At 32.1% G+C, this 21,406-nt stretch overlaps 2 protein-coding genes across 2 annotated transcripts; both read right to left on the reverse strand.

The window, feature by feature from the left end:
* Positions 1-1,629: 1,629 nt before the first annotated feature.
* On the reverse strand, positions 1,630-13,033 carry LOC125064094 (cytochrome P450 4C1-like). The gene is made up of 10 exons (XM_047670882.1): positions 12,572-13,033; positions 11,203-11,292; positions 9,678-9,788; positions 9,151-9,336; positions 7,788-7,984; positions 7,642-7,711; positions 5,318-5,519; positions 3,561-3,709; positions 2,365-2,550; positions 1,630-2,047 (listed from the first exon to the last, which is right to left on the reverse strand). Exons 1-10 carry the CDS (start codon positions 12,726-12,728, stop codon positions 1,875-1,877), a joined length of 1,521 nt encoding a protein of 506 aa, XP_047526838.1. The 5' UTR covers positions 12,729-13,033; the 3' UTR covers positions 1,630-1,874.
* Positions 13,034-16,971: 3,938 nt separating this feature from the next.
* Positions 16,972-19,375, reverse strand: LOC125064293 (putative gustatory receptor 28b). The gene is made up of 4 exons (XM_047671255.1): positions 18,386-19,375; positions 18,232-18,300; positions 17,661-17,750; positions 16,972-17,040 (listed from the first exon to the last, which is right to left on the reverse strand). The coding sequence occupies exons 1-4, from the start codon at positions 19,373-19,375 to the stop codon at positions 16,972-16,974; spliced, it is 1,218 nt and encodes a 405-aa protein (XP_047527211.1).
* Positions 19,376-21,406: the final 2,031 nt, after the last annotated feature.

Here is a 21,406-nt window from a genome sequence, read left to right on the forward strand (position 1 = left end):
ATTCAGAAAAAAAAACATTATTCACATTTAGGATGAAAGAGTTGGTTTCACCTATTAAGGTTTCTAATAATCATTATCTTTATTTTTTATGTTTTCTTTATTTAAACTTGACTATAACAAATCTAAAAAATCTATGCGCTGTCTGATTCATCCACTGCGAGATACTACGAGATAAAACACGCTAGACGAGACTAGACGAGACTAGACTTTACCTATCGCTAATTTTCCAAACCAATGTATGATTCTACTATCTTTCACTTTAAATTGATTTCGGATGTCGATGTTCTAAATACGTTCTACACGCATAATGCCGAACAAGACTCGCTTCTATTTCAAAACCTCTTTGCAAGTCTCATTTACTACAAAGCCGTGAGATTTCTCGACTCCGAAAGTCAAATCCTGTTCATGACGTATTTATTATGAACTTTAAATGATTAAATTACATCAACAATGCTTTAATTTGGTTCGATGCATTTAAGTTTTTCAGATAGTGCAACTATATGTATTAAAATAGCAAAGAGGTGACTAATGTCGCCATTGCTACGCTTAACCACAGATTGACGTATATAAGTATCCTATGTGACAAGTGCAGATTTCCTGACGATGTTTTTTAACCGTCAACCAAGCCTTTCAATTATAATTTATACCCTTAGTTCAACCAAGATATTTATTGTGATATAATGCTTATTTTACTACGCAAAATCAATAATCATAAATATCGTTGGCGTGATTGAACATTAACCTATCCGGTCTATCCGGGTTTTCTATTCGGAGTTTCATCTCTTTCCTAAACGCTCTAAAGCAATAAATAAAGTATCAACGCAATTTGGATACGGTTTTTACTAAAAGAGAAAGCGATAAAACATGAAAGTTTGTATATACTTTCTTGGTGTTTTATCGAAAACTATTTCCCTAATGCATGTAATAGCATGTGTCAATATTTTAAGCTAAGGAACACTAATAATACAAAATATAAAACTATAGATTGTTTGATATGAAGCTATTTTTGCCATTTCATTTTAAATTCTTCTTGAGATGCTAGTTAAATTAAGCATAAAATTGTCTTAATACTTTATACTATATTTCAAGGAATGGCAAATATTCAATGCAAAATTATATCTAATATAAATCGCTGGTCATAGGGTCACACAGCTATTAACTTTTATACATATCATAATTATTTATCCTCGTATTCAAAAGAGCACGTAATCGTAATCATAAAGAATAATAAAATAGCAACGGTTTATTACTATTATATTGTAAACCGTTAAAAACACTAGACACAATATTGTACGCCAATCTTTTTTATACGGAAGACAGGTTCCGCAAAATGCCTTAATTTTTTTTTCCAATACTTGCACATTACCCTATTTTATTATCTTTGAAGGGACCCATCGAGACTAAAGCTGAGTCCTACACAAGGTGAAACGATACTCATATCCGAACAGCTCCGATCAGGCTTCTCATATTTCTTTAAAGTGTAGGTGAACGCAAAATATTGTCCTATGTCGGTTTTTGACATAATAATAGTGAGATTTACAATGAGTTCTTACAAAAGAATACGGCTGTGGCTTTTTAAGTAATCATGAAAACAATAAGGATAAAAATTAAAACAAAATTGCACTCAAATGTTTTTAATATTTTGACACATATCCAAGTATGTATTTATTACTAATTAAGCCCTCTCTACTCGTAATTACCACTAAATTGTATATTCATGTAAAACTATAACAAATATTGCACTAAGATTTATAATATAATATAATCTGAGATAAGACGGTTCCCAGGAGCAGATCTCTCTGAACAGCTCTGGATACTTAATTCATATTTTGCTAGTACAGTAAAGTTAACAAAGAACCTTTTTGTCAGACTGTTTATGATTGTCGTTTTTCCAAACACACTTGGTAATCGTCGACGGCCTTCATCATAATGTTCAGTTTCACTTTAATGTGAGGTATCGGGCCCTTTTCTGGTTCTCCGGTGACTTTGTAATTAAGGAGTATCGTCGACAGTGCCGTCTTAATCGACATGAGAGCGTATTGGTAACCTGAAATTAAAACGTATACTTATAAAGTGTTTGAACCTATGTTCTTTTTTCAATGGAAAAATCTGAAGAAAATCAATCAGGTATTTTATGCGACACAATATCATAACTATAAGTGGATGTCAACACTAGACACACAAACGAACATATTCTTTCTTAACACAGAATAAATTCTACGGATTTGGAAACGTGGTAATCTTTGATAACATTCTCAAAAAAAGTGGAATAACTAGAAAAATAATTTATAAGCATTGTATAGATGTTTAAAATTGTATAAAAAACCTATATCGCATTAACTATGTATATTCAATTATACAAACCGACACAGTTTCTTGGCCCATTACTGAATGGCATAAAAGAACAGGCATGTTTCAAATTCAGACGCTCTGGAAGGAACCTGTCCGGATCGAAGTGTTCGGCATCCGGACCCCAGTACTTTGGATCACGGTGACATCCCCAAATAGACACCACTACACCTGAACCGCTGGGCAACAAGCGCCCAGATGCTAAAAAGCCCATTAAAATTTTAATTTGAACTATAAAAATATCTTTAAAACTAGCATGCTCTTGCTGAACATATATGCTAGAAATAAATACGCGGAATATCCCTGAATAATAATAAAAAAACGTGTTCAAAAGTATACGAAATGAAGGCAGCGCTGTAACAGTACAATAGTCACTTTTAAATTGAACATAAAATATTAAGTTAAGATCAATTGGGACATTAGAAACAATAATGGGGTCTTTTTTAGAATTACTATATATAACGATCCTGGTAAGATTTTCATTTGTGCTCTTACGGCTAGATTTAGTCCAACAGTATACGTGGCCACGGATGATTAAAATGACGAAAAAAACATTAAGCCCATTTCATTGTTTCGTTACAATACTACCTTCATTTTTTAAAAATGTATTTAAAATGGATTAAATTAGATCATTTTTGAAGTACATAAGACGTGTTTACGTTGATTTTGTTTCAATTTTATATTGTATTTAACTATTTTAGTAACAATTCTAAATATTAGAACTGTATTTAAGTTTTAAATAACAATAACGCCTAAGTAAATAAAATTCATTTTCACAAAATTAGCTTTCAAAGGAATTTAACAACTCATGTTCTATTTCTAAGACCCTTCACATGTACCTGTCTACCAAAACATTGGGTAATTAAAGAGGCGTTCTCAAAGAAGACTAGCATAGATATACGGAAATATACATTGTGCAACAACATATATAGTGCAACAATGTGAAGGTTTAAAATGCACTATCATAATCCGGGGGGATGAGAAATCCGACATGATGAGAATGAGTTCACAAGCAGGACCAACAGCATTACGTGCATTCCGAGGCACGGGAGTGTCAACAGTGATTTATTTAGATTGTGTTTTCAACTATTGAGAATTATTTGAACCCAGTAACTTTATAGTAGCTCGGAGATGAAACCCAGTTCCTTGAGCCCTGCAGCTTTGTACGCTAAAATCGAGGCAGTCAAATTTGCTATGATTATAATACTTACGTAACGCAATGTCTGTCTCCACTTTCCGAATGACGAAAGGTACGGGAGGAAAGAGCCTTAAAGATTCTTTAACGACTCTCTCTAAATATTTTAATTTTTGTAAATCATCTTTAATAATTTGACGTCTCGCGTCGAGAACTTCACGTAACCTAAAACAGAATTACGATTTTTTATTTTTATTATTTTATCGTATATAGGCGGTCAATCGTACACAATGCTTTGTCTAACTCTTTCTAATGTCAGCTAACTGAAGACAGAAAGAGAAATCCCGTTGTTAAACGACTTATACTTTCTTGTACATATTTAATAATAATTAATTGATTAAATGAGCATATTGTATTTCATTTTTTAGGAAACTAGTCGTACAAATGTGTCCCTATTGGTAAGTGGTCGCCCAGATACACAATATCTTTAAGAAATAAACTATTTTTTTATCGTCTAACATAATATACGCACAAAAGACATATATCTCTTGTGTCTATAACTACAGTTCTAACTGAGTTACCGGTATAACTAGTGATCGGTTTATTTTTTAAATATTATTCACAAACTAAATAATTAAAATACCTATATATAATTATTTGATATATAATGTAACTGCAAAATGCAAGTAATGTAAATAATACATGGTGCGTATTTCCTTTGGTATTGAATTGTGGGTCTTTATAAATAATTGTTCATATTAAATCATGAATGCCGTTGCTTTATAAAGAAAAAAAAAACTAAATAACTTCATAGTATTAACTTAGTATAATTATTTTTTATTATTTGATTACATGAAACTTCATTAAAACTGTAAATAAGTTAAATATTATAAATTAAAATATAATCAATAATATAAATAAATTATATATTAATGATTAAATAATAATCTTTACATAAATTTGTCAAGCTCATAAAGCAACTAGCTGTTCGTGCGTGAAATTCTGGGCAGTTTTTGGCGATAGGGCTTTGTGCAAGCCCGCCTGGGTAGGTACCATTCACTCACCAGATATTCTACCGTCAATCAACAATACTCAGTATTATTATTATCTGTTTTGAACGGTTAGTATGCTAGTGTAATTATAGGCACATAAGGGACTTAAGATCTTAGTGCCCAAGGTTGTCGACGCACTGAATGTAAGAAATATTATTTATAGTATGTTGTTTGTAGTAATCTAGACGTTAAACGGTGGTGACCGCTTACCATCAAGCGACCTATTTGCTCGATAAAGCCGCGAGAATGTTAATTAAATGTAAACTTAGCATCGCCGCTCTTGAACATTTCTAGACTGAGAGCCGTCAGTATCGCGACATGCCGTAAGTAATCAGGTAATATTAAAATATTACATTGGACCTAAAAAATGAATCAACAAACAGGAAAATTTCTAACAAACAAAATATTAAGAGTGCAACAATATTTTTTCGCATCGGGTTTTTTAAAACGAAACAAAACAAATATGTACCTAATCGTTTTTTTAACTTATCGGTTAGCGTTTGGTATCAATCTTAACGCAAAAAAATTGATTACTATTTTTTTTAAATGTCACTCTTATTTTTGTGTTTTAAGCAATATATATGTAGAAATAAAACTAGTTTTTAACGGATTTAATCGCGTCAGACATGTCTGCCCGTGACCATGAACACTGCAAAGTGCTCGAAACGTCGGGATGTTAAAAATAATTAATATACGCGATTAAATCCGTTAAAAACTAGTTTTATTTCAATGTGTAATAATCGCGAAAATCTAAGACAACAATATATATGTACATACTTACTCGTCGTATACCTTTTCTTGTACTTCCGGATACTTAGCCAGCAACTTTAGAGTGAATCCTATACTAACGGCGGTGGTATCCGTACCAGCAATAGACAGAGTCAGAATCTCTTCACGTAGTTCAACATCTGTGTATCCTTTTTCACATCCAGAGAGAGATATCAATAGATCAAGTAAATTCTTCTTTCGATAATCCTCTAAATCTGTAGATTATAATTAATTAAAATATAATTATTTAAATTAATTAAAAATTATATAAATATTTATTATCACTTTATAATATAGCGAAGTTATAAGCGAAGTCCCTCATCTGTCTCTTTCTTAACGTGATAAACGCAAAAAGGTTTTCACAAATGAAAAGAGTGAATCGTGAGGAAGGTTTAAGAGTATAATTAATTAAGGTTTTGTGTGATCTCGGAAAGACGCATGCTGACTTCGAGTGTTATTGGCGTACGCAGTGTATATTTTAGATTTTACAACTAACGATAAAATTTTGTAGTATTCATAACAACACAAAAATATTGGTGCTACGCGTATATAATATTAAAATATAGGTATAATAGAAGCAACATTTTTGCTATAAGAAAAGGCTGCGTCTCTAAGCCTGTTACTTAAGGCAATTAATTGGCCGCAAAGAAATAGGTCAAGTTCAAGCGCTATGCAGTTATATAATAAATTTTATTTACGTTTACTGATTACAGTACGAGAAATAGTAACGTTTTCGAGGAAGAATTTCAGATCAGCATTTTGCTTTTTTTTCTTAAATTAATATGTAAAAACCAGCTAACCTTTTTTTTTACCGACATTGCTAACTTTTATCTATAATAAAAGCCTAAAGTTGAAGAATTTCTTTGTTTTGTTTGGGTCTCCGGAAATACTGGTCTCATTTGAAAAAAAAAACTTTTTGATTTAGATATTATCAAGGAAGGCTACAGACCAAAAACAGTGGGGTATCGAGGAAAAATATTTCAAAAACGGGAGAAAATAACTTCTCTTGCGTACGCTGCGTAAACGATTAATTTTACGCAAAAATCATGTATGACAGAATTCGTAAAATAACCGAGTGAAATCGAGGCGATGATTAAACATGAAATTGTATTATTTATTAAATAATATAAATTCACGTTTAGTCATTTTTATAAACGAATGGTATTCGGACAGAAATTCACATATCCTTGGGTACAGTAAACTTAGCTTGCGTGAAATAAAATTGTATTTTCATTCTTGTCTCTACTTTGAAAGTTTCAAAATAACGTGAAGTAATAAATATGTAACATTACTTACGAACACACGTTTTGTTAAATCAATAACTCAACCACACACAATAAATAGTTGACTGAACTGAACTGATATAACTTATGAACCAGTAAAGCCTTGCGAAGTGAGTTCGATTTGTCAAATAAATCTAAACGATATAAATTATGAAGTAATATAAGTATTATATGGGTATTAATATAATATGGGTATGTAAGCATCATCATCCTCCAGCCCTTCTCCCAATTTTCATGCAGCATGTCTTCTTCTTCCATACTTCTCGGTCTGACGTCATCTCACAGCCACATCGTCTTTCACACAATCCATCCATTTCTTTGGTCATCCCCTTCCTCAATATCCATCCACGTCCATGCTCAAGATCTTCCTCACTACATGGTCCTCATTCCTCCGCATAACATGTCCATACCATGACAGCCGGCCTCCACATAACTTCTCGGTCACCGGTGCCACTTTCAAACTTCCTATACATACATACTCAATGTAAGTATGTTATATAAAGTTACAATGTAATTAAGTACATATATTCAATATAGTTTTTTACGTATTTATTTATTTATATTAATGGCAATGTGTCTATTGTGTATTATTATATGATATATGCAGTATGTTATTTATTATCAATTCAAGATAATTCTACCCCTCCCCACATATTTTTTTATAATCGGTCGTCTACCAAAAGATTGCTTGGTAGAGATCGCTCCTCTAGCGATAAGGCCGCCTGTTGCACCTCATGCAATTTTTGTTAGTCCAAATGTTAAATTTAGTTTTAAAGTATTGGTGTGCAAGAAAGAACAAATAAATTAATAATATTAAAATACTTTTTGACTGAAACATAATCTCGATAACAATTCAATTCAATTCTTAGTTTAATGGCTTTTAGTTGTGCAATCTCGATAACGAAAGAGAAGAATACCTGCTCATATAAATTTTTCAAATGTCTAGCCCTAATAAGAAATTGAGTTTGGAATATTGTTTGGAAAATTGTTACTCGTGATTTTAGATAAAGTCAAAAATAATATATGTAAATGATACATGATATTTAATACGTACTGTAATGGACATCGACTTCCGGCTGAACATCTTTGTCTTTCTTCAACTCGGCTCGTTTCTTTTGTATAACCTGTAAATTTAATAATACGATCAAATTAAACACTTTTTTTATAAAGTAAAAATCCATAATACCTCTTCAAACTTACATCATCTGTAAAATTGTGTAAGATTTTGATACACGCCTCATGTTTTGAATATTGCGGAAATAGCTTAAACAACCAGTCAGGTTGTAGCCATAAATGAAAGATCCTTTTACATACAATGGCCAAAACTTGATTTAGTGACGTCACAAACGGTGAATTCGAATCATTCTGAGCATTAACTTTAACACCCATCGCTGTTTCTAAAAACGTAATACGAATGTCATAAATTAAAGTCATAAATAAATAAACATTTATCATAAATATAAATAATTTACACCGTGTGATTTTAGCGTAACACTCAATTAAAAATTCTTAAGTGCATCTTGTTTATCAGTCGAATACATAAAATAAACGCCAAAAAATCAGCTAGCAAAATCTTTCACCACAAGGGACAAATTGAATTTTCAAGCAATTTTTTTTTTTACAGCTGGTCTAGCGCTTCCATTTTTATTATTTAATTTAATAGCCACAGGCCATTTTGATATGCTCCGCAGTTTTATGCAAGAGATTCAAACACAATATGACACAATGACAGACATATTCGAAAATCGTATTTCTTTACCGCTTAACATGTGCGAATGTCTCGTACAAGCCGGTCAACATAGAATGCACGTATTATACAATACGACGATACATGTTTTCACAAACGTGACTAGACTAGATATTTAATTACAAACATTTTTTATTCCATCTTTACTTTAGAATATATACAGGCTGTTTATTCAGAATGAGCCCATTATGTTCCGTCAGTGAATCAACTGACGAGGAACTAGACGAGATTCATTACAAAAAAAAATTGTATAGGTATGTTTTAAAAAACACAATAAAATAACGAAGTTTTCTAAATAAAATATGAGTCTCGGTATAGGTACACTTTGTTCGAAGTAGGTAAAAAATAATATTGTTTTTGTGAAACAAAGAAATGTCATAATTCAAAGTCTGACTTCGCGTGTGTGTCTAATGATAGATAAACGTATATAAATCACCGTGAAACCAGACGAGCGACGTTTGCTAAAATATGTCTGTATCTAGAACAAACATTAATATATTTCATACGTGTACATTGTACAGTTCGAAATTATCTATCTATAATTAAGTATAAAAAAATATTTAGGCCCAGAGCTGTTCAAGGAGCCTCCTCTTTCCTTATGATAAAGTCCAGACCGAAGATTAAGATCCACCTGCCCCATCGTCTGTGATATCTCGTTATTTCATTATTCATAATTACTTTAATACAATTATCTTGTGGACAAGCAAGCACGAATTTCTCTAATTTTTATTTTTAATTTTTGAATTTCACGAATTGTTCTCGTATGGCGATACTTATAACTGCGATATGACCAATCTTTTGCTTAAACTGACTTACCACAAACTGAGTCCAAAGTGTAGGCAGTCAAATATGGGTAAATACTAAAATATCCTGTCCCCGATTTATTTTCTAATTTTTCTAGTAAATTTAAGCTATGTTCTGAAAATACTTCAAAAAAGTTTTCTATTATTTTTGGACTAAATGCTGGAATCATGATCTTTCTGCGCCGTCTCCATATTGAAACTAAAAAATATTAAAACAATCGCATTTAGGTATTTAAGATTCTATTAAAACTATATATTAAGAAATTAAAGTAACTGATATGCCACAATTGGGCTTAAGCTAGACAAGATTCTCAATCGACATTCTCGATCAGTTTGGCTTACAGTTTTCCTTCACCGCCGCGCACGAATAATTAATTATAAATAAACAAAAATTAAGCACATTAAAATTCAGTGGTCTTTGCGATGACCCTTCATATCTAAACATTGTTCACAAAATTATAATAATTCCAATTTATTATGAGACTAATATTTATGAAACAATAAGATTAAATCCTGAGTTTGTACTAATTTAAAACTTACCTGGTGCAAAAATACCGCCATAACCGATGACCTTTCGAATAAACCTATGTAAGTCATCCTTTTCCAAGCAGTTTTTCAGTATCATTTCTAAATCAACAGGATTGCATATTACTGTTGAGAAAATAAATATCTTATATAAATAAATAATATATAAATATATATATAATAAGTTTTATAGGATCGGACTAAATTCTGTTCCATACGAAACACTGAGGAGCATGAAGCTTTAGAGGAAGTAAAGGAAAAATTGTTTCATTTACCATGTTTAAAGAATGTACTCCAGTTATGAACTGTCACAATTTTGATGCCTTTGCCTCCTCTTTTGATTACAGCCTCAAGGAAGAGTAGCATATTGCACAGGACATATTATAGTGCTGAACTCTCTATTTCCTCACTAATATAACCCATGAAAAATAGTCAAATAGCCTGTTGCCTTTTGCCTAGACATCGCGCCAATCCAATTATAGGCCCAATAAAATTTGGCATCACCATTAAGGTCAAGAAACTCAGGCTAACCGAGTGGTTAAGTGCTGGACCAACAAGCGGCCTCGTTCAACTTACGCAAATAATTAAAATTTATGGTACGCTTCTACTCTACTCATTTTCTAGATATAAACTATAATTATTATACGACTACAAATACCTTCCTCAACTAGATTCAAGAAGTACGCCTATTATTTTTTTTAAACAATAATAATAGCAGGTATTAAAAATAATTATCCTAAGTTTGAACTATTAAACTATGTGTTGTAATTAGCGCAGAAATCATTTATAAAATGAAACTAATAGTGGTTGCAAGCCTGAAGGTTGACACGAGGTACATAGATCAACGCTTGTTGAGCGGAATGATTGAATTGTCGTTATTGCAACATAAGCGAGCAAAGACTGGTATTGTAAAGTAAATTATTATATATATTACGTCTACCCTCTAGTCTACTTCACCTTATCAATTCACATACTTGTGTTAAAAATCTACGTGCGTCATGGCTCATTCAAAATAACTAAGTTTTTCCGTCAAATTCTCAGAAGCAGCTCGAAGTTTGAAAGTTAGCTGTGTTTAAACTCCCACGCCTCGAAAACTTCCTAAGTCCTGGCGTCATTATGAGGGGCAGAAAATAGAAGGTGTAATTGTGCTTAAGCACATATTTGTGCATTATAATATACCCGGCGCAGTTGGCTGGTCACTTGAAAATTATCGTCATGCATGAATTCGGTAAGGAAGAAATCGCCACATTGAGAGACTTTTACGCAAATATGATTGTTCTGTGTAAGAACTGACTGATATTTATCGGCCACTTCTTGAGTTTACTGTATTACAATATAATTTTACTCAATTGCTATAATTTTTATGAAGTGAGGTAAAGAAATAGGTTTATTTAATAAAACGGATGGGGACAATTTGATAGGGTTTTTATGGGGTCGGAGTCCTGCCCTGTCGTTACCTGCTTACGTTAACTACGATCAAATCATAACGGACGTTCCACCCGTAATTAAATATATATATATATACATTAAGAACACTCACAAAAGTAAAGTATGTGATTCAACCAGCCTTTGATTATCCCGTCGTTTTCCATAGCCGAGTAGCTGAATCTTTGTAATGTCAACATTATATCTGTAATTAAATATATATTTTTAAATCTATTTTGTATTTCATGATATATTATACAAAATAAAACAAATCATGAGCACGGGGTCAAGATTGCTAGCAGCAGTTTACATTTGAATCGCTTTTCGGATTCTCTGTACGAAATATGAACCAGTCCTCTTAGTGATAAGAAGAGTTTAAGTAAGAGAAACGGAATGTTGTTATATGTTATAGAAATCATGGTTATCATGCCTATTACCCATTTTCAAAGTTTAGTTAAAGTTTAGTTAATAGTATTTAACTAAAAGCCGATATACTTTTAGGTCTTATTTAAACGTTGTTTGGAAATCTTGTATTAAAACAATGATTTATTTACGTCATCATTTAACTGATATAAAAAGAAGAAGTCAAAACATTATTTATCCTCCTAAAAACATTTGTCAGTGAATCCGATTCTTTCTTCATATTTAAATAAAAAGAAGGCGGTCCAAACTTGATTATCTTTTATGTGTATGAATTAATTGATCACTGAAACAAATATTAACTTTTTCTTAAGCCACAAATACGCCAACAACCTTGGGGACTGAAAAGGTCCCTTGTGCATGGGCGCAATTATGGAATTACATTAACTCATTCACCCAAAACATGGAAATACTGTGTAATGACAGAGGTACCTCAAGTGGGCAAGCACAAAACTCAAACTCAACTCAACTCAAATTCCTTTATTTAATATAGAAGCATTACACTTACTCATTGATAGTAAAATTAAACACTACCGACGGTTCAAAAAAATAAAATTCTGACCTGAGAAAAACCGGAGAAAGAAACGCAGCGGTTTTTTTTTATTAATTTTATTATTTACATATATTCAATATGAAAAAATAACATAATATAACGTCATACATATTCCATGTATTTAAACTGACATTTTAAATAAAAAAAATACATGTGAATCGAAATACCATAAACAAAAGCCAGTAAACTAAGATTTTAATTATTTAAATTTCGCATAAAATGTGAATCAAAAGGAACCGGCTTAGTATTGCTGAGTCTAAACGCAGCACTAGATTTCAGTTGGTCCATGTGATATTACAAGAATAACAGATAAAAAATTATATTTTTTTAAATTAAACATTAAGTAAAATTATTAGTGTAGTTATCAAAAAAAAAAAAAAAGGCGAAGAAAATATCATTATGATGAAAATAAAAGTTAAGCGACAACAATTTTCTTAGCTAATTATGTTAACAAATGACAGGCATTGAATTATCTTTTGCATTAAAAGTAAAGGAAAATAAAAATAAATACCTTCCGTACTACCCGCCAAGTAACTCGCTATTCCTATAACGGGCAAATCGCCACTCGGCGCAGGAATGACCGAAGCCAGCTTATACATTTTTCTCCTTCGATATCTGTATAGGATAATCCACAACACAACTACCACAAACAAAGTATAGGCGATCATTTTTAATAAAGAATATTTAAATCCGAATGCCAGACGAGTATATTTAGAGAATGCAGTGAGCGTATATGTACAAAAAAAAATAGCGCTCCATTTTATAAGGACATTTTCCTTTAGACGACCGTCGGTACGCGCACAACTTCTCTTGCTTTAATAACTTTAGGGTCACAGGTTCATGGCGCATAAGATGCAACCTTCAGATCTAGGAAAACACATTTGTGTATTTTACGCGGTATGTATTATATGAACGCTTATTGTCGTTACAATTACGGATACGACGTATTATGTAGGCTAGCCTACAAGCGTGGTTGGCTTTCAACTGTCTATTTACAGATACAGTAAGCTGTATATGTATTATCAACTGTATGATAATTAGCAGTTAATGAGATATATATTACCTTTTTCAACAGATCAACATAAGGGATACGTTGTCGATTAAAATAATTCTTGATATTTCTTATATATCTACCCAAAGGATGTGCTACTTACCAATACGTGCCCGTTTGGATCAATTTATATTAAAATGCATACTTTCCAATATATATTAGTCATATGGACTCCTTAAAATTCAGCCTAATACAAAGACTCTCAAAGGCAAAGATTCAAATGTATAGATCGTCTTTCTAACATACGTTTTATTTTTAAAAATAAACACGTAGCAATATTTTCACTTCGGTGTATCATGGTAACGTCTGATACGTGATTACTTAGGTAAGTATGCATTATTTTCAAACAAGGCGATTTAATGTTATTAAGAGCCATTACAAATTGCCTTGCCTTATATAACTACTAACCGTGTACCCGATGAGATTTCCCATTTATACACCTAAGTGATTATCCGACTCTCCTATCATGTAGATAATTATTTGTTTAGCTGTTTATCTGTCTTTAAAATAAACAACTTTGACCACAGTTCAAGATGTACAACATGACCAATATTTGTTATTGTTTCGTAAAAAAATTATAAGTACTTAAGTGGAATGGTGGCAAGAATGCTAGCAGCATTTAATTTGAATCGCAATTCAACTCTGGGCTAAAAACGAACCAGCCAAGATTTTTACAGTAACTATTTTTAATTCATATTTGTATATATTTAAGCACTTAATGTTGATGTGGAATTGTAAAATTTATAATGTATCTGTTGTATTATAATTGAAGAAATTTTAATCAAGTAATGTGTGTATCGCATAATATAGTCCATATAAGAAAGAGCTATTAACAAATAACATGGAATATGCAAAATGTAAATCTGAGGATTGCGTATCTTCACTTTTTCTGCCATTGATACTGCACATAGAAGTAGATACTACTTAAAGGCACGGCACCTCAAGGATTTGAACCTCCACGGGTATTGCCTAAAGCGAGTTAATAAAAACCATAAGTTTCAACGGTACGCATAAAAAAAGTATCTGAATTACCACATAACGTTACATAAATAAATTCGCTCATTTTCGTATCGACAACAATCATCAGAGTACAGGACACAAGAAAAAAAAAACAAAAATTTAACCTTGCATTTATTTCCGTCGTTTAATACAGCCATTATAAACGAATACGAATTTTCAATATATGTATACCATAAGAAAAATGAAAATACCAAAAAAATTAAAACATTATTTTATTTACTTTCACATTCGATATCACAATAATCATCAAAGGTAGGTTAAAAATTTATAGAACCTAAATTGTAGAGGGTAAATTAAGCATCAAAAAAGTATCTTATCATAATTCTCGTACCACGACGCACAGCCTAGTTATCATAAAATAACCAAATTCAACCCTCATTTCAAGTAGGGTCACATAGGAAATCGAGGTCGACAACTTCTAGTTAAGCTTCTATAAGCCTACTTTACTCTACCTAGAATATATACAAAAATCATCCTACTGGTTTCATTTACATTTCAAAAGGTAAATAATGACTGGTCTATACATAGAATTATAGATAGATAGTCAAAATATCGGATCAAAAATCGTATCCGTCTAAAGATATAGACAGGTCCGTGAAAAGGAACGGAACAGTGCGTTTGCCGCTGCCGTCGTAGAGCCGTCTTAAAACATGGACATATTTCGGACATAATGTGAACGCTGTTAAGCCGGCACCAATGGGCTTCCCTCCTACCCCGCGGTCCCCACAGAGCAACTCAAATTGCATCACTTCGGTTTCTGCGCTCGTGCAAAATGGACGTCGATGCTGTTGCTTTGCCTGTTGGAAATAAAACATCTGGGACAAAACGTTGAAAGAATATAAACACAAACAATTTAAGAAAATCAGCGTGGTGCGAAATATACACAATATTAAATCTCATCCTAAAATCCTGTGGAGGCACAGCTCTGGAATATCATTGTCTGAGTTCATTCATCATATTAATACTACTTTAAACATATAATAATAATATTCATTAATATTCAAGGAAATAACAAAGCAGACCCTTCTATTCTCAGACAGAAAATGTGATAATTTAAACACATACTAGTTCATTTATAAGTTGTGTTTAGCTTACAAATGCAAAACGATCAATAAAACTAGTCCTGCATAAAAAGCACTTCTCTAGCATACAATTATAATATTTAATTATTTTACCTGCTATGAATGATTACTTGTTAGAAATACCATACCTTTTCTATGGACATTTTGATATAAATATTACAACTGTACCCACTTTATAGCCAACAGATAATATTAAAGGCTGCTGAAATGCTACCACATATATTTGATGTTACAAATGTTACTGTACTACTGTACCTATGAGAAAATAGTGACGAGGATTAAATTATTTCAACAGTTAAATTTAAAGTAGGCGTTGGTTTTATTTAAAAATCTTCTTTAGTTTCGAAGAAAAATAATAATAGAGTAACAGGGTGTAACCCCTTATTTTTTAAAAACGAATAATGGGAGGAGTTTGATAAGTGGCCAGCAACATAATATCGGCACCAATGTCATAAAAATGCCAGTGCACTTACTCAAAGAAAAACCCGGTGAGACTCTTTAAAATAAAATGTAATCTTTGATAAACCATTTGTATATATTAATCTTCTATTATATAATTATATTATATAATCTTCATATTAACTAAATGACTTTTGTACAGGTAGATCGAGTCCAGTCAGTGAGTGTCCAATGAATTTTCAGGTTCATAATTAGTGGGTCTCCCGCAAAACGATTCAAAAGATTATTTAAGAAGCTTAGAGCCAAAATGATGAAGGCTCTTTTAAATGATTTTTTTTAATATCAAATAATATATATTAGTTCAGTTAGAATGTTTATCTTTGTATTATTTTTTTTGCACAGCCGTACTCCGTACCGCTCTCTAAAATTAATTATTTATTAAATCGTAAGCATTTAGTAAATTACAATCAAGAATCCGCTTTAATTTTCTCCGCATCTGCTTTCTCTTTCTCTTCTCTTCAAAATGAGACTTTAAACGATTTTTTATATGCAGCCATCGTCCTATAATCAATGGGACAAAAATTTTCGGTTTTCACTATTAATATATAAGATTTGTATTAATTAATAATAATTAGTCCCATACGCGGCGATGTAAGAAATAAATGTAAGTATATGTATATATATTTTAATATACGACCTGCATAGGAGTGTCGTATTGGAATCAGTTTCAAATTTTCTCCTTCACCTAGCAGTTGGACATTTACAGACTGAAACTTCTTAACTTATCTGTTTTCTAAATAACACTTATTAAGTTATAAACAGGGCCGAATCTACCATATGGCATTTTGGGCTTCAGCCCAGGGCCCCATGGATTCAAGGGGACCCAGCTAAGTTAAGTCAAAGTCAAAAATAGACAATAATGCGAAAGAATCCATAATTTTATTAATTTAAACAGGTCGTATGGTTTTAAGTCTACGTTCAGATATGTCTTAAGTGGGCCCCTAAGTTGTGTTAGCCCAGGGCGCCCTAAACTTACGGTCCGGCCCTGGTTATAAATGATTAATGCGTTTCTTGTTTTAGATTAATTATTAGATATGGTAACGACACCTATACATGTTACGAATGATATACTGTAATTATTTTCTTGGAATTCCCTCATATTTCTCCTAGAATAATAAGTTATGCAATCGCTAGTGACAATAAATATAATAACCAGGATGTGTGCGGCGACCGCGAAGAACAATTTTAAAAGTATTTTTATCAGACTTCAAATAAGAAAGTATTATAAATAAAAGCCTTATGTTAATTCCAAGTGGATTTATTTTATTTTAAACATAAATGTATGTAATTCTATCCGTTTTAATTGGAATGTTTGTCCGTAACGAACTGCAGCAGAATCACGAGAAAAGTAGTTACAGAACGAGCGCCCTGAAACAAATTTATCGAATGAATGTTTTTGAAGGAAGTTTTACAACATTTGGTAAGTGTCTCTTTATTTCTTCTTATATCAAGCTCGGACATGTTAGTAAGTAGCATTTCTTTTTAACTCTTATATACAATAAATTATATATATCTCTTTACAATAATAAAGATTAGCACACATACAATATAAAAAAATCACTTGCAGTATGTTATCTTCCATTTCGCTGTTACATTGTTATTGCATAGATAAAAAATAAACTTCTAGACACACAGGTGTTTATGAAACAAAATAGGTATAAGCAATTACATCTGTTTACCGTATTGAGATAATCTAAGTGAATTTTTATGTTCATTCATTGATGATTAGATTTCAATAGAAGCTAACATGATACAGTCGTTAGATCATATGAGTCAAGGCCCAAACTAGCAAAGCAAGCGTATACACATACATGCTTATAAATACGCTCCAAAACCTTCTTCGAAATCAAAAGCGGTCTTAGTCTAGCAGTAGAAAATTAACAGACTGTTTTACATTTTACTGTTTATTTCAATTGTTCTATAAATACGATAAAAAACAAGTCAACAAAAACATTATTAAACTTGATTAAATAATAAAAAATACTCACTTCCAACAACATCATATAATCCAGTTTGAATAAGCCATGCGCTGTAAATGTTGGTATTTGGTGTAGAATTTGTAGCGATAAATGAACTGCCTAAAATATTTGATGATTTTATTTTAGTCTTATAAAATAGAAACAAGTAAGCATGACCCTGTTAGTAATATTAACCATTGCCAGCTACGGGAACTAATATGTGATGCCTTTTATGCCTATAACTAATTACACCGGTTCGTCGGTTTATTGGCAAGCTTATACGATTGTAGTGTTGTACATAGGACGCTTCAAATTCAAATTGAATAAATGTCAAAGGAAATCTCAGTAGTATGTTTACGAATACGACTTTAAACCCCTTTAAAAAATAAAAATGGAAAAATCTCTCTTGGTGCTTAAATGAGGAAATCTTGTGCAAAATTTCATCCTGTAAAACTCACCGGCTTAGGAGGTGAGTTGTATGACAGTCGGTCATTTTAAAATGTAATAAGTTATTTTTAATGTTTAGAATTTGATTGTTAAGACTACATAAAGAATAAAATCAAATAGTAATTTCTTATGGCTGCTATGAAAATTAAATTACCTCCGATGTAACTGTAGAGTCTACACCACTGTTTATAATTTCATGTGCTACGTGTGGTGTAACCCGAGCCTGTGAAAATAAAAAGAAATTAAAACATATGCAAAACAGATTTCTCACTATATCGCAATCCATGAATTAATATTTCCTCACGCACCTCTTTAACAGTGGCATCACTAAAATAAATGCACACATATATAATACTTAAGGCATATCCGATTTGCCAAAAAACGTAAATTAAGAAATCTAGATAATTTTGGAAATCATGGAATAATCCAGAGGCAGTTGCTTCCATAAAATAATACAAGTACAAAATGATCTGTAGCAGAGTCATCATCATCGTCAACAATATGACAAAACCGAATTTCTCGTTGGCAGTTTCTGTAGCCTTATATATCATGCTATAAATCTTTGCGCAAGCCGTGATCTTTTTAGAAACATGCTTTTCTTGTACTAGAAATGGTTTATCGGCAAATCTTTGATCCTTGAAACCGATTACGGAAAACTCTGTGACATTATTCCGTTTTACAGAATTCAGTACTTTATTCAGAATTCTATATCTTCTTCGCAAAATCAACAAGTAAGAACAGTATTGTGTCGTTATTATAAAAACAATAGAATCGGTAAAAACCATTTGGAATACTTTCTCGATTGGCATTTTTGAGCCTAAAGTAAGAAGTGACATCCAGACACTGAAAATTCGAGTTACACTGATAAAAATCTGTGCAAGACAAACGACGGAGACCAAGCGCCAATGTCTCGAACAATACGCATCTTCACCAAACGCTTTCAAGGCTCTATCGATGTCAACTATCACTTGCATATCGACTGTGCTGCCGCTCAAATCAAATGGAACCTTCCATATAGCATATAAAATGAACATATTGTTCGTAAATCTCTCAACTTCATCTCCGTAATGTTGTAACTTTGTATTGTACAAAGTTCGAAGTATAGTCTGGTCCTCCGCGTGGATCTTGTATAAGCAATAAAAATATAAGGAATACCAAAACATGAATGAAATACACCCAAAAAGTGAAAATGTGGTGGTAATGATACCGACTGAACTACTCTCAATAGTAAGAACGGAGGCTCCTGCGAATTTTCTCACATATCGAATTAAATATGTAGCATCCACGATATTATGCATATGCTTCGGTCTAAGCTTTTTACTTACGAACTTAAGCAAACGAAGCAACATTTTATTCCGCTACCGACCGTTCCTAAGCTTTAAATGACTTAGCTAGCTTATAACATCAGCAGTAAGCATTTTAATTCAATTAATTACACAATTTGAAATAAATACGACATTACCTTCATTACAAAATTACATTAGACCAATAAAGTTGATAACTTTAGTATTTTATGGGACATTTAGGAATAGACACCGTTTTTTTTAAACTCATATCGACTAATAACGCCACTTCCCTAATAGTATGTCTTTTAAATACTATAAGACTTGGTCTAATAATGCTTTAACAAATTGCTTCATTAATTGTAATGACTATTTTTTTAAGACCTAAGGTAACTTTGTGTTGCCATCGTTAAGGTTCTCCTGACTCTTTTTAAATACAGTATTCATATTTCGCGGTGCTGTCCCATAGACAATGAGCCGAAATGGCCCAGTGGTTAGAACGCGTGCATCTTAACCGATGATTTCGGGTTCAAGCCCAGGCAAGCACCACTGAATTTTCATGTGCTTAAATTGTGTTTATAATTGATCTCGTGTCCGGCGGTGGAGGAAAATATCGTGAGGAAACCGACATGTGTCTAATTTCAACGAAATTCTGCCACATGTGTATTCCACCAACCTGCTTCAGAGCAGCTTGGCGGAATATGCTCCCAACCTTCTCCTAAAAGGAGGCCCTAGCAGTTGGAAATTTACTGGCTGTTAATGTAAACAAAAATGAAAATATCCCATAGATAAATAAAACGTGGAAACTTATATGTCTGGCTACTTTGCTATCTTCATAGAAATTTGATTAGTTTTTAAATCCACGCGCGCCAATAGCGCCATGTTTATTACCATTGTTAAATAAATACACCCTTTTCGACATTTATTTACTACATCCTCATGAAATTCCTGTATTTGGCAGGTAGGTTCCTCATAGGGTGTAGAAATCCACAAAGGACGGATTTCACGAAACTCCATCCCTAAGGGGGAAAAATAGGGATTGAAAGTTTGTTTGTGAAAGTAATATGTTTTTGAAGTAAGAGACTTGAAATTTAAAAAGTATGCTCTATAGATGGTGTGGAGATGCACTAATAAAATATTTTGAGAAATCAACCCTTTTTTAGGGTTAAAGCAGGGGATTATAGTTTGAATGAAAATCCAATGTTATTGAAGTTAAAGAAATTAAATTGAAGTTAAATAAAATTGTTATTTGAAACAACTACTTACTTACTCTTATAAGGACATTTGTAACAATAATTTAAATTGCAAATGAAAAAAATAAAAACAAAAAGAAATTACTTTTCAACTTTACTCAAATAACACACGAATTTAAGACTATGCATTAAGTTTATTTTACCGGCTAAAATTTTATATTTTACTTCAGTTCTATTTTTAAATTTTGTTTTTTTTTCTTGTGAAATTCTCATTTAGTTTAATCTAAAAAGTTTTCATACTTATCAAAGATATTAATAGAAAGTAATCCTAAACTTTGATGCTGTTTATGAGGCCATAAGTGCAATTAAGTGGAAACGATTTGTATTATAAATAAAGATATATAAAGATATATTAATGAAAAACTCTTTGTAGTACATAATATAGCAGAGCTACAAGCAAATAGTATTGAATATGTTTGTCTTTACTCCTTCTTTGATGGGAATATAGTATACATAATTTGTTTGATTAAATTGGGCTATAAAAGGGATGCCTGAAAGACAATTGCATGTGGCGGAGATAAGAATGCTGAGAGCAATGTGTGGTGTTACGCGAATGGATAGAGTAAGGAATGAGTACATAAGAGGAAGTTTGAAAGAGGCACCGGTAACCGAGAAGCTATCTGGAAACCGGCTGTCTTGGTATGGGCATGTTATGCGGAGGAATGAGGACCATGTTGTGAGAAAGGTTTTGAGTATGGATGTGGATGGATATAGAGGTAGGGGACGACCCAAGAAACGATGGATTGTGTGAAAGACGATATGGTTAGAAAGAATGTTACTTGTGAGACGACGT

This window comes from Vanessa atalanta, chromosome 5 (genome assembly GCF_905147765.1).
Source record: "Vanessa atalanta chromosome 5, ilVanAtal1.2, whole genome shotgun sequence".
Lineage (NCBI taxonomy): Eukaryota > Metazoa > Arthropoda > Insecta > Lepidoptera > Nymphalidae > Vanessa > Vanessa atalanta.

Bases quoted from the DNA above. Each gene is read 5' to 3' on its own strand.
- LOC125064094 (XM_047670882.1), bottom strand. From the start codon at position 12,728: ATGATCGCCTATACTTTGTTTGTGGTAGTTGTGTTGTGGATTATCCTA. The intron at 9,337-9,677 runs GTAAGTTTTAAA...AATATTTTTTAG, and splicing joins TGGCGGTATTTTTGCACCAG to TTTCAATATGGAGACGGCGC. The intron at 7,712-7,787 runs GTAAGTTTGAAG...TTAAATTTACAG, and splicing joins TACACAATTTTACAGATGAT to GTTATACAAAAGAAACGAGC.
- LOC125064293 (XM_047671255.1), bottom strand. From the start codon at position 19,375: ATGCATAATATCGTGGATGCTACATATTTAATTCGATATGTGAGAAAA. The intron at 18,301-18,385 runs GTGCGTGAGGAA...TTATTTTCACAG, and splicing joins GTGATGCCACTGTTAAAGAG to GCTCGGGTTACACCACACGT. The intron at 17,751-18,231 runs GTAATTTAATTT...CAAATATTTTAG, and splicing joins ACTCTACAGTTACATCGGAG to GCAGTTCATTTATCGCTACA.